The sequence below is a fragment of the Equus caballus genome, chromosome 21 (genome assembly GCF_041296265.1).
Source record: "Equus caballus isolate H_3958 breed thoroughbred chromosome 21, TB-T2T, whole genome shotgun sequence".
Classification (NCBI taxonomy): domain Eukaryota; kingdom Metazoa; phylum Chordata; class Mammalia; order Perissodactyla; family Equidae; genus Equus; species Equus caballus.
In genome coordinates, this window is record NC_091704.1 from 54,914,294 (window position 1) to 54,932,973 (window position 18,680).

General features: G+C 34.8%; 1 protein-coding gene across 6 annotated transcripts in view; it reads left to right on the forward strand.

Moving 5' to 3' along the window:
• The window catches only part of CDH12 (cadherin 12), a 937,014-nt gene extending 919,031 nt beyond the window's left edge, over nucleotides 1-17,983 (forward strand). For all 6 annotated transcript variants that reach the window (XM_014734929.3, XM_070245950.1, XM_070245953.1 and 3 more), the window contains 4 exons: nucleotides 6,201-6,322; nucleotides 9,930-10,047; nucleotides 13,215-13,466; nucleotides 16,623-17,983. In XM_014734929.3, coding sequence (XP_014590415.3) covers nucleotides 6,201-6,322; nucleotides 9,930-10,047; nucleotides 13,215-13,466; nucleotides 16,623-17,122 — 992 coding nt within the window. In that variant the 3' untranslated portion in view covers nucleotides 17,123-17,983. The remainder of the gene's footprint in view (nucleotides 1-6,200; nucleotides 6,323-9,929; nucleotides 10,048-13,214; nucleotides 13,467-16,622) is intronic.
• The last annotated feature ends 697 nt before the right edge of the window (nucleotides 17,984-18,680 follow it).

An 18,680-nucleotide genomic window follows, 5' to 3' on the forward strand; every position in this document is an offset into this window, starting at 1 on the left:
CCTCCTCCCCCACACATTGATCCTGGTCACAGGAGGCCGTGGTAAGAATTGTTGGGATCCACTCAGAATTCTGAACCCCTGAAGGCCATGGTCAGGGCACAGTCCATGAAGATCACTTTGTCCTCTGATTTGGTGCCCTCTAGAAACACTGTTGTGCCCAGAACCTCACTCCCAGAGGCCAGCTGCACACTCTCAGGCCAGGCAGGACCAGAGCTCAGGGCCTTGAGCTGGGAGCTGGTGGAGGTAAATGGAGTGCGACTTGAAAGGACAGCAGCCATTCTCCCTCATGAAGAAATGGCATGGAATCTGGCTGCTCTGAGCCTTGAAGTTCTTGATGAGTTGCTCCTTCTCAGCCCCATTGCTAATTTGTGGGAGAAGATGTAGCTGGAATGGACACAGCACGGGGGACAGGCCTTGATTACATCTAACAAGACATTCTGTTGGCTTTTCTGACCATGTGCACAGGCCGCCCAGGCAGTGGGCACAGGTTTAGTTGGACCAGATGCTAAAGATTCTCTCAGCCACTGGCTGATCCCACATCTTGTCCATGCACATGCCACACATGACATCCTGACTGTCCTGCTCCGTCTCAAGGTCCAGGCTCTGAAGTGGGGCCACAATCTTCTGGGCAGGGTCTGACTTGGGCTGAGACTCCTGGGTGTAGCTGTGAACCTGCTCAGCAGTTGATGGAGACAGGGACTTCCAGGAACTGCCACCAACCTCCTCAGCCTTGCTGGCCAACTCCTCTAGGCTAGGCTCCATGCCCCAGCAGACCGTGGCCCACCCCAAGCTACAGCCACAGAGGGAAGGTAGGTGGGCTGGGAATCCCTGTGGGTCAGAGCAGGATGACATGTGGCTCTGCATGGTGGCAACTCCACTCTAGGTGGCTGTGGGGCTGTGGGTACTGATAGCTGCATTGATCTCCATGGAAGCAGAAGCCTTATTGGAAGTATCTCCAGACCTGGGGCGCCTTCCCTTAGTAAATAAAGTGGCAGCTCAACCCCCAGCGACAGGCCACTGGGGCAAAGTTTCTGCATGGCCACTGGGAGGGGGGCCTGCTTTTCCCATTGTGGCTACTGCCATTGGGCACTGCATGGTCCATCCCAGCTACAACCCCTAGTGAAAATCCTTCTTTCATTTTAATATATATTTTAATATTTTTTATTACCAGGATTAGTTATCTATTACTGCATAACGAATTATCAAAGAATTTCCGAGTCAGGAATTCTAAAAGGGTTCATTTGAAAGGAATGGCTTAATATCTGCTCCAGGAAGTCTGGAAGACTTGACAGCTGGGGGCTAGAATCTTCTGAAGGCTCTTGGACTTCAGAAACCCAAAGACACTGAAACCTTTTCTTTCTGCAGCTAATCAAGCTCCAATTAAGGAGCAATGTCAGTCTTCTTTTCTCATCAAGAAAGCATAATATATTTGAGGTTCATTCATGGTGTTGTAGCATGTCAGTATTTTGTTCCTTTTCATTGTTGAAGAAATTTTTATTGTATGAATATTTCCACATAATGTTTAAGTGTTCACCCAAAGGTAGACATCTGAATTGTTTCCAGTTTTTGGACTATACAAATAATACGCCCATGTACATATATGTACAGGTTTTTGTGTGGACGTTTATTTTATTCTCTTGGATAGACACTTCGAAGGGGAATTGAAGGGTTATAAGATCATGTTTACTATTTTTAAAAAGTTGCAACCTATTTTCCAGAGTGACTATATAATTTTATATTTCCACTAGTAATCCTTTCCATCAGCAATCAATCTATTTTATTTCTTTGAGCAATGATTTGTGAATTTCAGTTTACAAGTCTTGCATTTATTTTGCTAAATTTATTCATAAATATTTTCTTTTTTTTTTCTCCTGCTTTATTTTCTCCACAAATCCCCCAGCACATAGTTGTATATTTTTAGTTGTGGGTTCTTCTAGTTGTGGCATGTGGGATGCCGCCTCAACATGGCCTGATGAGCGGTACCATGTCTGCGCCCAGGATCCGAACCAGTGAAACCCTAGACTACCGCAGCAGAGCATGCAAACTTAACCATTCAGCCATGGGGCCGGCCCCCATAACATTTTCTTACCTTTCATTTTATTGTGAATTGAATCATTTTTCTTGGTTTCATTTTAAGTTTGTTCTTTGCTAGTATATTAAGTATGCAATTGCTATTTTTCATATTCCTGTCTTATCCCATGGCCTTGATGTACTCCTTTATTATATCTGTTTGATTCTTTGTGGATTTTTTAGAACTTCCTACTTACAGGGTCATATTTTTGAAGAGATATAGTTTCTTTCTTTCCAATCTAGATACTTTTTTAAAAAAATTATTTTCATTTCATTGCACTGAATAAATCCTCAAGAATGATGTTGAATGTAAGTGGCAAGAGCAGAAGACTGTACGTTCTTGCTCTGTGCCTATTACTAAAGAGAAAACATTGAGTCTTTCACCACTGAGTATGATGTTAGCTATAGATTTCTTGTATATAGACTATGGCAGCTTGAAAATGTTGCCTTCGATTCCTTCTATTCATTATTTGTTGAAGCTTTTTTTTTTTTTTATCATGAATGGATGTAGGATTTTGTCAATTGCTAATTCTGAGTCTATTGAGATAGCCGTGTGATTTGTTTGTTCTTTCTTCTATTAATATGTTGCATTACATTGATTATTCTTGGACATTAAACTTGCACCTCTAGAATAAATGTCATTTGGTCATTGTGTGTTAGCTTTGTAATATACTTCTGAAATTGATTTACTAATATTGTGTTAAAGAATTTTTGCGTCTGTGTTCCTGAGCAATATTAGTTCTTGCTTTTGTTTTCCTGTGATGTTTTTGATTGGCTTTGTTATCAGGATAAGTAGAATGAGTTGGTAAATATTTCCTCCTCTATTTTCTGAAAGACTTTGTGAAGACTTGATATGATGTGGTCTTTACTTGATAGAACTCCCCAGTGAAACCACGTGGGTATGAATTTTTCTTGGTGGGGAGATTTTTAATTACAGTTTCATTTTCTTCACTTGTTTTGGGTCTATTAAGACTTTCTATTTCTTTTTGAGATCGTCTTTGGTAATTTGTGTCTTTCTAGGAATTTGTCCAGCTCATCTATGTGGACTACATTTTTGGCATAAAGTAATTTACAATATTATCTCATAATATTTTAATTCATTTTGATAAAGAGTGATGATTTCTCCTTCATTCCTGATTTTCATAATTTGGGATTTACCTTATATTTCTTAGTTCAACCTATACTTTAAAATGCTAATAATAAGGCAGTTCTAACTCAAATTGACTCAGAAAGCTAGGGAGCTACCTCAGATATTAACAAGGGATAGGAAAAGAAGATCTAACAAACATTTTTGAAGGCATGAGGGATAAAAATAGAATTACTTCTTTATTATCTTATATGAGCCCTTAATAAGCTGGTTATTAAATATAAGCAACATGGATCAATGAAAACTGGAGTTTAAATGGTTTGAATACTACAAACAGCAATTAATTGTGTAAGATTTTTGTTATTTAATACTTACTAAGTTCATATATGAATTTGCTTTCTAAGTAGTCAGTGATAACTACATGGCAAAAGGTGTATAATAACGCTTATGCTGAATCAAGGTTAAACAAATTTCACTATTGCTGTCCCAAATAAAGATTAGATAAATCAGAAAAGAAATAGATCATTACTTTTTCACATAATTTAGTGAATTATATACATAAATGAAAAAAACTCTGTATTACTCTAATGAATTTTATTCTTTTGTGAAAAGTTCAGTGCTTACTTGAGTACCGTAGCTCTTGAACAGAGATGTTACTATTTCCCTAGCTGGCATTTAAAAACACAAGGTGACATTCTTAAACCTTTAATTATGAAAAGTTTTACACATATACAATAGAAGAGAGAACAATATAACGAAACCCATAAGCTTATCACTCATTTTTGACAACAAGAACATGCTGTTTCTGATATTGTTATAGTTTTTCCTCTATCTTTGTTTGGGAATTTATTTTATAATTGCCAAAATGATGACTAATAGCATTTAATTTTCAGTAATTCTGCAAATCCTATGGTGCACGGGAAAATCTCACACAACAAATATTTTTCTTAGCTAAAATACCGAAGCATACCTTTGAGAAACACTTTTAATAATAAGATGTTGCAATAGTGGTTAGTTTTTGTGACCTATTACTCATTGGAACAGTTGTTGAAATAGATGTTGCAGGAGGATAAGTAATTTAAAACTACCATAAGGGAATTTCTTACATGTAAAAAATTGGCTTAAATTAATTTTAATAATGTATTTATACATTATGAAGGTAAATCTGTATTGTGAATATAATTGTGGGAGAAGTCTCATCTCCTTTGGAAGACATCCCATCCTCACACTAATTTAATAAGATAAAACTGAAATTCTGGAGAAATAAAAACAAAATTCTTTTCATATGGCATTGGGACTTGTACCTTATGTGCTAAGTAAAATAGAAAGCAGAAACTGATTTTTATGTTGTACAGAAGTTTAATAGGTTAAGTTATTCACGTGCGTTTACTAAGCTTCTCTGTCTAATATGAATTAATTGTCTATTGTTGGGAATAACAATAGTGTCTATATCAGAGTTGCTGTGAACCCTAAATGAGTTAATCTACATAATGCATCTTAGAATATAGATACATTGTAAGCATTATAAAATATTAGGCATTAATTTTTGTTGTTATTTTTGATAATTTCCAGTTTGTTTAGAAAAGTGAACCTAGTTTAACCAAATTGTTGTATTTTATCTACATTTTATGCTGTATGAGTAATTAATACCAATAACAGAAGCAAGCTAGATAATCTCCACAAAGTGCAAGTGGTAATAAGAGTAATGATAATTTACTAAAAGTGACCTAACATTTTGTAACCATCATTTCATTTAATACAACAAACCTATGGATTAGAGTCTGTTAATATCGTGTGTTTCATATGAAAAAACTGAGTTGGAGAAAGGTTAAATAACTTGTGAAAACTCCTTTTCTATCAAATAACATAATGCCTTGTGACCAGTATTAATTTTTCATAGCAGGTGTTTTCTGCATACTTCTCCAAGATTACTCACACACCTTCTATAAACCCCTCCCATATTAAAAAATATACCATGTGTCAATGTCTGTCCTGGTACACAATGTGTCATATGTGATTATGTGACATCTCTTAAGCGACTGCTTACAGTGCTGTTTATTTTTTAATAAATTTTAGTACAACAGGGTATTCTAGACTTGGTAGAATCATTCATGGGGTAAGATTTTGTATGCATTCTTTCAAAGAATCCAGATAGAGATCTAAAATACAAATATTAACAACCTTCAGTGGCACTGCAGGCATGAGGAGTTTAATGCATAAACCAACTAATAGAGAAGACGTGGTGGAATGAACATGGTATTTGGCTTTCCATAGTCCTGGGTGTGAAACTTAACTCCCCATTCCTCTAGTTGTGTGACTCTGAGCAAGATTCCTTCAACAATTTTGGATAGCTGAGGCTAAAACTTATGATAGGATTTTGTCAGATACGTTTTTTTTCAAATCAGCATTCCTTTTGATACTGTAGAAAGCAAGCCTTGTTTATTTTTCCTTTCTTATCACCATCAAGTAATTTCAGGGTGTATTCTAGCTTTCCATAACCTATCTCTTCTACTTTCTTAAATCTGTTTTTTTAATTTCCATTTATGAAAAGCCCTCTCTCTTTCATTCTCCTTGTAATTTATCATCTTTCTTTTTAGGAGGAATCATTTTGAGAAAGTTGTTTAAATGTGCAGATGATTCTCCCCAATAAAATTTTAGATATGGACACAACATAGAAAAACATGTTTTATCCAGTGAAAAATGTCACCCTTGGTGAAGATTGTTTCTGTAAACTAACCCTGGTATGATGGCTACACAGTGATAAAATGCCAGCTAAATGGTTGACCTTAACTTTGCTGACGATTTTCAGAGATAAATGCTGGGCTAGTGCCCCGCTTGTGTTCTGACAGGGAAACACTGATGCCACACTTATTCATCCTTTGTCGTTTATATTTGACGCAACACCTCTGAGTTTGCCGCAAAGAAAGGATCGTTTGGATTCTACATAAAAGCTGATTTTTAAAAAGTTTTAAGACTTTTTAATATAAAAGCAATAACTGATCAGGTTTTGTAATTGTCTTTTCTCTTTTTATGTTTTCAACAGGTAATCCATTATTAACTAGCAAAGTCAACATATTGATTAATGTGCTAGACGTCAATGAATTTCCTCCAGAAATATCTGTGCCATATGAGACAGCTGTGTGTGAAAATGCCAAACCAGGACAGGTATCTTATCAATATTGTTAATTAAGAGTGGGAAAAGACCCACTATCTGCATGTGTTTTCGGTTATGAGACCATATATATATAATATATAATATACTAAAATATATATATTATTTTTCTGGATTATATGTCTTCATAAAAGAACTATAAGAGTTAATAAACTCTTGTAAATTAATAGTACATAGATGGATATAGAAGTAATACCATAGGAGATAAAGTGATGATGGCCTAGAGAATATTCCTTGTGTAACTAAAAAGTCTAAAATTGCAGATTCTGCTGTTTTCCACTCTTTACTGTGGAATTTCTAATGAACTTGTGACTATAAACCCACTCAGCAAACAATTTTAGAGAGCATTCTTCTAGAGTATTTCTTGCTTTGTACACATGCTTTTATGAAGGGGTACAGAAAAACTTTTAAGCCAATGAAAAATATAAAGCTTTTTTCTATGGTGGCCCTGAAAGAACATCCAGGTTATTCAAAATATCTGGATTACATTTTCCTTGTTTAGTTAGCATTGCTAAGGGGAGGTTCTAGTGGGGAGATGTCATGATGGGAGACCACATAGTTAAGGAAAGTTACTGTCAAAATCATAGATATTATGTGGGCAGTGGTGGGTAGCCAGTTTTTTTCTACGCTGTTATAAATGAATGAATAATATAATATAATATAATATAATATAATATAGTAGGAATCAGGCATGAGTAAATGATGAGAGTGTGTCATGAAATAAAAATATGACTAATCCAATATTCTGCATCTAGTTTCCAAAGGAAAAATATGTCAGTATGCTTTGGTTTGCTGTACATTTCAATCACCTTTAAATAGCATATCTACTCATTTAAGGAAATTTGAAGTTTTAATTCTTATTTGAAAAAATCTTAATATTTGAAATGGTATCTTTATTTGGAAAGGTCATTCTTTGATCTTTAGTATTTGTTTCAATTCAAACGTTTTCTACTACTCTGTGGAACATTCATCCCATAGTTCTAATCTTGTGATGTCCACTAGCCACATAGCTATTAAATTAAAATTAAATTAAAAATCAATAAATCAGTGTTCTCATTCACACTAGCTCCATTTAAGGGCTCAATAGCTGTATGTGGCATTTTGATAGCTATTTTGATAATTTGGAGAAAGTATTAATTTTATTAGAATATGACTTATTTAGTCATATTTTCCAAAGTGATAAATTTTCATTCTTAATTTTGAATAGACACAGGAATGCATTTAAACAAAGTTTTAGTGTTTTACCACCTTAAATGTAACAACAATTTATATGCGATGAACCCAGTGCCTCCTTTAGTGTCTGAAATAGTAGATGCTGCATAAATGTTTACACAAATAAGCAACCTGATTTGGTTATTTGGAAAATTATAAGAGTTTTACCAAAATTCCACAACCTAGCTATTGTCCACTTTCCAGATCCGTCCACAACACCCCCAAAAGCCAATCTTTTATTTTTTGGGTTTTAGGGACATTATTTCATATCAATTACAATCTTGTAATGCACTAAATGAAAGCCTTTTGGAAACAGAACTCCATTTAATGCTTCTATATTTGTCTAGTAGATTAAAGTTTAAACCTTTAGGAATAGTAGAAGTTACTAGAGATAACTTGATTTTGTTATATCTGGACAATGAGGTGAGGAATCTGTGGGGACCTTGGAGATTCTTTGTCTAATAAATATCTGTTGGGCTTTTGGTGTCCTACTGGACGACATCTATGTACAAAGCATAACATTGAAATGTCTCTTGAGTTTTCAGGGAGTGTAGTATATGAGGATTTTCTGCCTTTGTCCCCAGCCATTCTGTGCCTTGTCTAAGAACATGCATATAATCTATTTATCTCTTTTGGACTATAATTGAACATATATGTATATAAGTGTTATCTATCTGCCTACCTATCTATCTACCTACTTATCATGTATCTATCTAAAGAAGAAAGAGGAAAGAGAGAAAGATGATGCTATGTAAATTAATAATGATTTATATGGTGAATCAGTGAAGTATGGGAATTGTTTTCCTTAGGGCAATGACTTCCAAGTGTCAATTCCAGATAAGTGCCAGTTTACACAGAAATTTTCATTTCTGTATGCTGTTTTAAAGGATGTTTCTTCATTCTAAAGTTATATTCTTGATATGTTTTGATGTTAAATACCTTTAATTTAGTAAATGACTTGCTAGTTGATAGTAGTTAAAGGCAAATCAAAACAAAACTTGACAAAGCAACCCTTCCGAAAATTTACAGAAATTTTATGGATGAGATATAGTGATCTGAGCATACAGGTTTATGTGAAAGAAAGGTAAAGTTTTACAGGGCCTATATGGTCATTCTTTGACTAAATTGCCACATTCCATGATCTGGCCTTTGATGTTGAATAACAAAAGTCTCATCCATGACAATTCTAAAGGGTAAATAGATCCTATGTGACTGATTTGCACTGAAGCAGGGAACAGCAATTCTCATTAGAAGACCAATTTGTCAAGTTACAGATTTCTAATACTGCACCAGAGACTCGAAGTCCCAGTATGTTTGTATGTGAGAGCGTGTGTGTGTACTCATAAACACAGCCATATGGGAAAATCATAGTCATAGATTGAGTTTTAACCATGGAATCAAAACAAGTAGTAGTAAATTAATCAAACGTTTAGTTACATCAATCAAAGGTCACATGATGCCTGTTTTGCCCACTGGGACCAGGGTATAGTAATGAAATGTAAGATCTTTCTTTGGCAAATTCAAATTTAGTCTAAGAGAGTGGTCACCTGACCAGCACACTGAGCTCACCTTCTTCCACACTCCTTTCCTGAAATCCTTCCTGATGCAAAACCATCGGATATGTTAATAAGCAAACGCCTCAAAGCCGTTCTGATTTGCTTATCTACATAGTGAATGATCAGTTTCATAGTTTGGCTCTCAGAAGTTATTTTTAATTTCCAAATTCTTAAGGAAATCTTAGTGAAGTATCAGAATTTTGTCTACTAGATACACAACCTGGAGCAAATTAGGGAAAATTTTGAAACAGGGTTGATAGCATTTACTTCTTTAGAAAACTTTATAAAAACAAGCTTTGTATTCTTACCCATTGGGAGAAAAAAAAATAACAACAGAGACAGATATACATCCTTTGTATCTCTCTTTTTCATCATTTTATTTATTTGTGAAAATAAAATTCATTCTCACAAACATAGGTATACTAAAATTTTGCTATTATAAAGGCTTTTAAATAATCAGAGATTTTGTTTCCAGTAAGCATTTTCATATTTAGGTTAGAAAGCATTTATTTCATCTAATGTAAAATGCAAGCAAGTATATTTTAATTTTGCTTATTAGTGAGAATTTTCAATGCTGTTAAGTCTTTTAGTTATGCAAATATTGACTTGGAATCAATCCATACCCTATAAACATACTTGCCATTATTAAGTGTAACTGTTTATATATTTGTTTATAAAAATTATGTGTAAATAATTGGCCCACTGATATGAATCCTAAAAACATCATTTCTGTCTTCTTGCATGCTTCGTTAAATAAACTTATTAGCTTGGTCTACAATGTTCCCTATGAAACTGATGGCTGACTTCAAGTTTCATCTCGACTTTGTTTCAGATAATTCAGATAGTCAGCGCCGCAGACCGAGATCTTTCACCCACTGGGCAGCAATTCTCCTTTAGATTATCGCCCGAAGCTGCCATCAAACCAAATTTTACAGTCCGTGACTTCAGAAGTAAGTTTAACCACATGAAAATTTACCTCTTATCGTGTAACTTTGTAAAAAGACACAAAGGTGGACATCAATGCTATCCTGAAAGCACTGAAGTTCATAAAATATGGAAATCCATATATGTGAAATACAAAATTCTATAGCTAGCAGTAAGTGAAATGTTTAACCTGTATAGACTGTATCTAACGAGGCAAATTACTTCCGTTTATAATGTGGACAGTTCCTTAATGAGTCAAGCAAACAATAGGCTATCTGGGAAATTGAATGCTTTTCATGTTTTAAATATATCAATTGTTCCACATGCACATTATGTGTACATACGAATAGGTAACTTCCTAGTACCTGTCTTATTTGAATAAACCTAGATACAGACAGATTAAGAACACAGGCTTTGTATGTGAGGATTGTGAGGAATGGCTGTAAATGAAACAGGGTCCCATATATGAAGGGCCTTATAAGTAGAGAGACTATATTTTATCATAAAAACTAGAACACTTTTGAAGACAGAAGTGGACAATATTAGTAATTTTAATTGGAACAGCACACATGAAATAGGGCTGTCCAAGACAAACTGAACCATATGGTCACCCTCTCTTTAAGCCATTTAAAGAGAGCATAACTTAAATCCAATGACTGGAGAAGTCTTTGAAAGGTTTATGCAAGAGAATATACTTTGTTCAGATTTGCATTTTAGGGAGATCAGTTTGGTTCCAGTGTGGAAAAGTCCGTGGAGGAATATAAGACTATTGATGCTATTGTGGAAATTGGGTGACAGAGTCTTAGATTAGGGTAATGGCCAACAATGGAGATCAATCGATAGAGATAGAATTAACTGGGCTTGAGGCTAGATCCTCTGGATTCCATATGTAAATATGATGGAGAAGAGGAAGACTCAGACCTTGAGATCATTAACTTGGGAAACGAGGTAGATGGTCACATCATGCAGGAACCTAAGTATTGGCTATTTCCCACCACGTGTCTTTACTGGAGAATCTATATCTGGTTAATCATGATAACATGAATCAGATCATCTTGCCCCAAAGCATAGTGTTTTCTCATAGTCTGAACATGTATTTGCCTCTCATATGCCATTTACCATATTCCCTGTTTTATCTTGGTATATTTTAATTGTAACCATAAGTTTTTTAAGTGGATAGAAGCATCTTTTAACCCTTGCATATTTACCCTTTTTTTAGTGAAAACATATAAGTTCTACTCTCTTAAATTTCACTTATACAATACAGTGTTATCAACTATAGTCACCATGTTATATGTTAGAACCTCAGACCTTACTCATCTATAACTGAGGGTCTGTACCCATTACCAACCTCCCTATTTCCCCATCCCCAGGCCCTAGTGACCACTTTTCTACTCTCTCTTTCTATGAGTTTCACTTTTTTTTAGATTCTACATATAAGCGATACTGTGCAGTATTTGTCTGTCTTTCTTTGGCTTATTTCACTTAGCGTAACACCCTCCGGGTTCATCCATGTTAGCACAAAACGCAGGATTTTCTTCTTTCTCATGGCTGATTAATATTCCTGTGTGTGTGTGTGTGTCTCTGTGTGTGTCTGTATGTGTCTGTGTGTATCCGTTCATCAATAGAAACCATTTTCAGGGTGAAAATGAGGTTTAATATATATATTTTTCCCATGAGGGACAGCACAATAAATTGTACATGGTCATATATCAATAATAATAATGGGTTGAAAATAAACATTAAAAAAGGGTAGGCTGCCTTTTGACACAACTTGTGTTCAAGAATATCAAACCCTCACTCCCCAAGTACAAATACACCAGCTTTTCCAAATTTCTAATTCTATTAATCATTTGCACCCAGATTTTAAATTTTAATCCTTTTTCCAAGACTCAAGTATTCAATCATCAATTGCTAAAAATGTTGATGTTAATTCAACTGGTCCCCATTTTTCCATTCCCACCGTCACCACAAGTGCCTGGCATCACTAACTCTCATTGGAAATATTTAATAGACATTTAGCATCTTAATATTTTGTTTCTCAATTTAAAAATACCCTCCATATAATAATAAATTAATCTTCCTGTGCCAAAGTCTATCTTATCATGTAAAATTTTCTCAACTTGATGCTTCCTATTGAAAGGGGGATAGAGAATTTTCAGTTGTTGAAATTAGAATCTACAAATGCATAGATGCATGGAATATTATTGAGATAGTAACTTTTTCTGACATACTTGTATTTTAATGAGTAATATATTTTTCTAAAATTATTTTACCTGATTCCAAAGTGGGTACCATGTATGACTATAATAAACTAAATATCAATACATTTCTAAAAATTGCAAAATGTTTCTAGGGCTTACTTTATTCGATGCAAAAAAATAAAGTAGTGTTATGAATAAAACAAAATTTCCACCTCTATGTATAGAAATAAAATAATTAAAGAACAAATAAATGCAGTATAACACTTTCAGTGAACTACTAATTGCACTTATATAAATTTTAGATTTTTATTGCCTTGGATTATTCCAAATAACTATTGCTGTTGTTGGTTTTTACAGAATTAAAATGAATTACTTTTATAACTATATGAAAGTGGTGATGATTATAATTCATAATGTTTAAAATTTTTAATGAATCGATTTTTAACACACTTTTTCTTTGCATTTTCTTACGCTAACTGATGTGCAAAAGTTAAAGTGCATAGGTAACGTTGATATAGACTTGGGAAAAAATTAAAAATCAAGTTTTCATCTGAAATAGTAAATTGATATTTGTGATATTTTAAAGAACAAGTTCTTAGGTAAGATATTTTACAGATTCATTTTTTGTAATCTTTGCTTGTCTGTCATGTAAGAAAACATCCACAGAAGTTTTTTTTTCCAATGAGATTTTGATCTTAGAAAAAAATGGGTGAACACAGCACACTTCTTGTCTTGTAAACCATTTTATATTCTTTCTGAATAGAAAATTTAATTCTTACACCAGGCAAGATGAGTGGTTCTTCTTTCTCTAAGGATTATTTTGATTACATTTCATTACATTTTGGCAGCTTTCATAATAATAAAAGAATTAAAATATGGATGCATTTTACTGATTTGAGAAGCGCTTCCTACTGTTTAACAGATACCAAGTTTAAGATGTGAAGTGCGGCTCGTAGCAACCATCTTATCATAAACGTCATGTTTTGTAGACAACACAGCTGGAATTGAAACCCGAAGAAATGGATACAGCCGCAGGCAGCAAGAACTGTATTTCCTCCCTGTTGTAATAGAAGACAGCAGTTATCCTGTCCAGAGCAGCACAAACACAATGACTATTCGAGTTTGTCGATGTGACTCTGATGGTACCATCCTGTCTTGTAATGTAGAAGCAATTTTTCTACCTGTAGGACTCAGCACTGGAGCTTTGATTGCAATCCTACTGTGCGTCGTTATACTCTTAGGTGGGTTGTAGTATTGATCACATTCTCTCTCTCCCCTTTGTCTGTGTATCTCTCTCCTCAGTTTACCATGTAAATCAGTTTTTCTTTATCAAGATGCCACATCTAGATAGAAGGAAGATTGTCTATCTATATTAAATTATATTTTTATTAAAGTTAATTTTCCATTTCATACCTCATGGATATTTATAATTAGAAATACATAAATAACCTCATCGAAAATAGAAAAGTATGTTCCAGCCCTAGGGAATTTTCAAGTAATAGCAGTTTGTGGCACTTGCTGCAATGAAATTTTTTATAACAAACATCCAATTTACAGCAATGGTTTCTCAATTCATTTTACATCCTACTGGTTATTGCAGACATTATATAACCTTTTAATAATATACTAGATGAATGATAGTTCTCAAAAACCAGTTCAATAAAGAAAGAAAGAAAGAAAAGAGAAAGGACAGGAAAGAAACAGAGAGAAAGTAAAGGGCCTCCAGATTTGTTTTTTTCTGTTTAAAATGCCAGCTAGAAGCAATTCTTATTCCACTCTTCTCACATCTCCTCACACTAAAATTCTAACCATTCCTTCTAGAACAGAACACACTAAAATATCTAAAAGCACAGAAAAGGGAAAGGATTGCAGTAAATGCATTCTGTATCATCTCTGTGAGAATGAATATAAACCTGCTACGGGGGTTCCCTCTTCCATCAACTCTGTTCAGCTGACTCCCTTTCACTTATTAATTCGCTACCAGAAACACAAAAGTAAAGAGACATTCTCTATTTGTCGAGTCATCTCTTTAAATTTACACTGCAATGGATATATAGCTGGGCACTATGGAATCAGTTTATGTATGTATGTTTATTATTTAACCAAAATATTTTGCCAAATGAAGATAACTACCTTTATCTCTAGGATAGAAAGCAAAATTTTAAAAAATTCCTAGGGTGTAAAGCATGGAATAAGGCATTATATAGAACTTCATAAAGAACCTTCTCTGGGTCAGAAGCTCAGGTTGGCTTGGAGGGTAAAGTTCTAGTCCAATTTTCAGGGTGTAGATATTAATTAGACACAAGTAACTTTGGTGTGTAGAACAAAGCATTCTTTATATCCTTAGAATTTATAGTAAATTATATCTGATATCTGTTTGTGCTGATTATATAAACCTTAAAAGGACAGATTCATGGGCTGGCCCTGTGGCCTAGTGGTTAAGTTTGGTGCACTCCACTTTGGTGGCCTGGGTTTGCAGGTTCAGATCCTGGGCTCGGCCCTATACCATTCATCAACCATGTTGCAGCAGCGACCCACATACAAAATAGAGGAAGACTGGCAAAAATATTAGCTCAGGGCTAATCTTCCTGAAGCAAAAAAAGAGGAAGATAGGCAGCAGATGTTAGCTGAGGGCAAATATTCCTCAGCAAAAACAAAGAAAGAAAAAGGGCAGATTCAAAATAACATTCTCACATCTGAAACTGAACATTATCAATTAAATATTTAACTTCAAATCAAGTGTTGCTCTCTCATGCTCCTCTCTTCTCTAGGAGCTACCTGAGTCCCAGATTATTTCCATACCAACCCAGCATGACTTGGCATGTTCTGGATGCTCGCCTTTGGCCTCTTGCCCCTCCTGCAGTGTAGCAATTAATCTGGCTCAGGTCAACATTATCATGCACTGCCAGCTGCCGCTCATTCATCTGAAGACTTGCCAAGTGTCCACAGTGCACCTGCACTGTTCTAGCATTGTGAATCTGCTAATATACAACAGTGAATGCTGACACTCTTAGTCCTACCATGGGATCTGCTTAAAAATCCATCTATTCCTTGACCTCCTTAACCGATCTCAGACTATTTTAGATTTTCCAGCTTATTCTTGGCCATTTTTATATCCTTCCTGGGGTACAGGGAAACACAAGAATCTTGTGATGCTTGGGTATCTTCTAGGTAGTCCTCAGGCACATCTAACTAGTTCCTTTCTCAGCCATGGCAACTCTAAAGCCATTTATATGCAGAGCTCTCTCTGAGGCTTGCAGTCTCTCACATACTCTCCACATGAAAAAACAACAGTCTAATTCTAGGACTTCCCTAAACCCTGGGAGGAGCGCAGAGTGCTAAACAGCACTCTAGGGCCCATTGTACAGAATCTCTACCTTTATCTCCTCCCTTCTTCCAGCTGGCGAAATTCTAATTCTGAAGGAAGAGGAAATAAATGAGCTTTCATCCTCATGCCATCTCCTCTATTTTCTAATCCTATGACAAGAGTCTTGCAGACTTTGCTGTGGGAAATCAAGCACACTTTGGCTTTCAACCGATTGCTGCTGCTATGGAGGAGAAGGGGTCTTATGACAAGCAAAGTTGAGCACTGACTTCCTGGTTTGAATCTGTGCCCATTCACTCCTAGGAGAAATAAACACTATTGATTTAATGATGGTTATGAGTCAACCAAAAACAAAGAAATATTTCAATAATTAGAGTATATAAATTAACTGTTTCAAAATTTTATCATGCTTCATGAAGCTAACCTGAATACTAGGCATTTGGTTTGGAAAATGTCTCAATATGGCTGGACACAGAATTTAAATAGAGACCTTAGTTGACATCATTTGTAAAACTAAGGCCCTTCTATTCTATATTCTTCCTTCTCTTTTTCTTTCTTTTTTTCTTATTTAATGCTTTTAAAAGTGAATGTCACATGAAGATTTGTATATATTTCAATAGAAGCACATTAATGTTACAACTGGGAAATCTAGGTGTGAATAACACCTAAATGTTATTTACGGGCTATAATATTCGTATTTTGTTATGTCAATGTTACACAGCTCTTGGTATGCTTAAAACAACCATTCTTTCATCTTTTTTAAATTTTATAACACAAACTTTTTTCCCTGATGCCAAAATATTTAAATATAATGCATGTTAAATATAAGACTATAATTGTTTGAGTTTGTCAATAACTTTGCTATGGTTTCTTGTTAGGTGTGATTTCAAAAAGAAGTTAAGTTTAGACGATGAAAAAAATATAAACATAGATATGACCCTTATTGATTACAGTATATTAACTTTGAAAATAATAGGATGTCATTAAAGAAACTCAGCCAGCCCCAATCAATTTTAGTTTTTACAGGGATGAACTGACATATTCTCAAATTGCCATTTCTCTCTTGTTCTAGCCATAGTTGTGCTGTATGTAGCTCTGCGAAGGCAAAAGAAGAAAGATACCCTGATGACCTCTAAAGAGGACATCAGAGACAACGTTATCCACTATGATGACGAAGGAGGGGGTGAGGAGGACACCCAGGCTTTCGACATCGGTGCTCTGAGAAATCCAAAAGTGATTGAAGATAACAAAATTCGCAGGGATATAAAACCAGACTCTCTCTGTTTACCTCGTCAGAGACAACCCGTGGAAGATCACACAGACATAAGAGATTTCATTAATCAAAGGCTACAGGAAAATGATGTGGACCCAACAGCCCCACCATACGATTCATTGGCAACATACGCCTATGAAGGCAATGGATCCGTAGCAGAGTCTCTTAGCTCCATAGACTCTGTCACCACGGAAGCTGACCAGGACTATGACTATCTGACGGACTGGGGACCCCGCTTTAAAGTCTTGGCAGACATGTTTGGTGAAGAAGAGAGTTATAACTCTGATAAAGGCACTTAGGGGAGAAGCGAAGGCTAAAACACAACCAAGAAGAGACATTTAAAAGAAACACAAATGGAAATCACATATACACACACATACACACGTGCACCGCCCTCCCCGCACCCCCCCCCCCCAGGCTTTATGAACAAGATTCCTTTGATTATCTGGTTTCTAGCAAGTTGCTATATTTATCATATTGTCAGTTTGGTTTTTTCTGCCAACACAAGATAAATCCTATAATACGTACTTGCTTGGTTTTGTTTTGTTATTTTGGAAATACACTGAGACCTGCTCAGGCCGACTAAGTACAATTTACTGACATGACAACGTAGAACGAAGATAGCTATGTGGCATCACGGTGGAAGAGTGTTAGATTTTTCTTAATTCCACTAAAGTGCCTATTGAAACTCTTATCATTTAAAAATGGTGTACAGTACACTCTGCTGTGATGGCATGGCAGGATTCAGAGACACAGAGGACATAAACAAAGACACTGGCTTTATGTCAAGGAGCAATAGCAACATGCTGACTTCTAATTCCTTTTGAGGAAAAAAGAAGAATACTTTCTGAACTCCATCTTCTTATAATTCAAAGATTTTTTTTTTCTTTTTTAAACTGTATGCCAAAAAATATTTGTTTTTCCTACCCTTTGAGAAAATTGAAATAAATGAGATATCAAATTCAATATGTAAGTTCCGAATTTTAAAAGCAATGTTTGATCTTCACATTAGTTCATATTAAAGATATTCATTAAAATGTTACTTTTTTTCCAAAAAAATAAAATTTTGAAAAAGGAAATTTTTAAAAATTCCTCTTTATAAAGAGAGGCCTCTGGGCTGAAACTCCACATTAAAATAAATACTGGTTTTGTTTTAATTATGTGCTGGTGTGTGGAAGGTTGGTTTTAACAAGTTACCAGATCATTGAAGTCTTCAGTCATAGATAAAATTTTAAGTTGTGTTTCTATGAAACTTTTTTAGGGAAAAAAGTGCCATTGATTTATACATGGGAGGAGAAATTCATTATATAGCTTCTCAGAGTTTCTTACCATCCAGTGATTCTTTGATGAGCAAGGAAAATAAAAAATATATCAAATAATGCAGGATGGATTTAAGGCATGTCTAAAAAATATTTATTATACATTACTGAACAAATAAAAAATCATAGACTGCAGGAAATTCAAACCAATGACTGACTCCTAAAAAGAACACAAATGCAAAGTCAGGCAGATTATTTATTTATTTTATTAACATAGACAAACTTTGTGAACATTATTATACGAGAGCTCAGAGTTGCTCCTTTATGCTGACATCTACAATAGCTCTAATATAAATGATCCCATAAATCTTCTCTGTAAAGATCTTTCACCTTTTAATTTGATGCAGATTTCTAAGATGTGTTAGATTTTGTAAGCATACAGGTAAACTACACTCATATAGATTAATTTCAAGTGAATTGTACACTATCTAGAACTTAAAATAGATAACTTACTACAAAGTAATATATTTTCTTAATATTATAACTATACAAGTGATTACTGAAATATTGAAACTACATATAGGAAAAAATAGAAGTT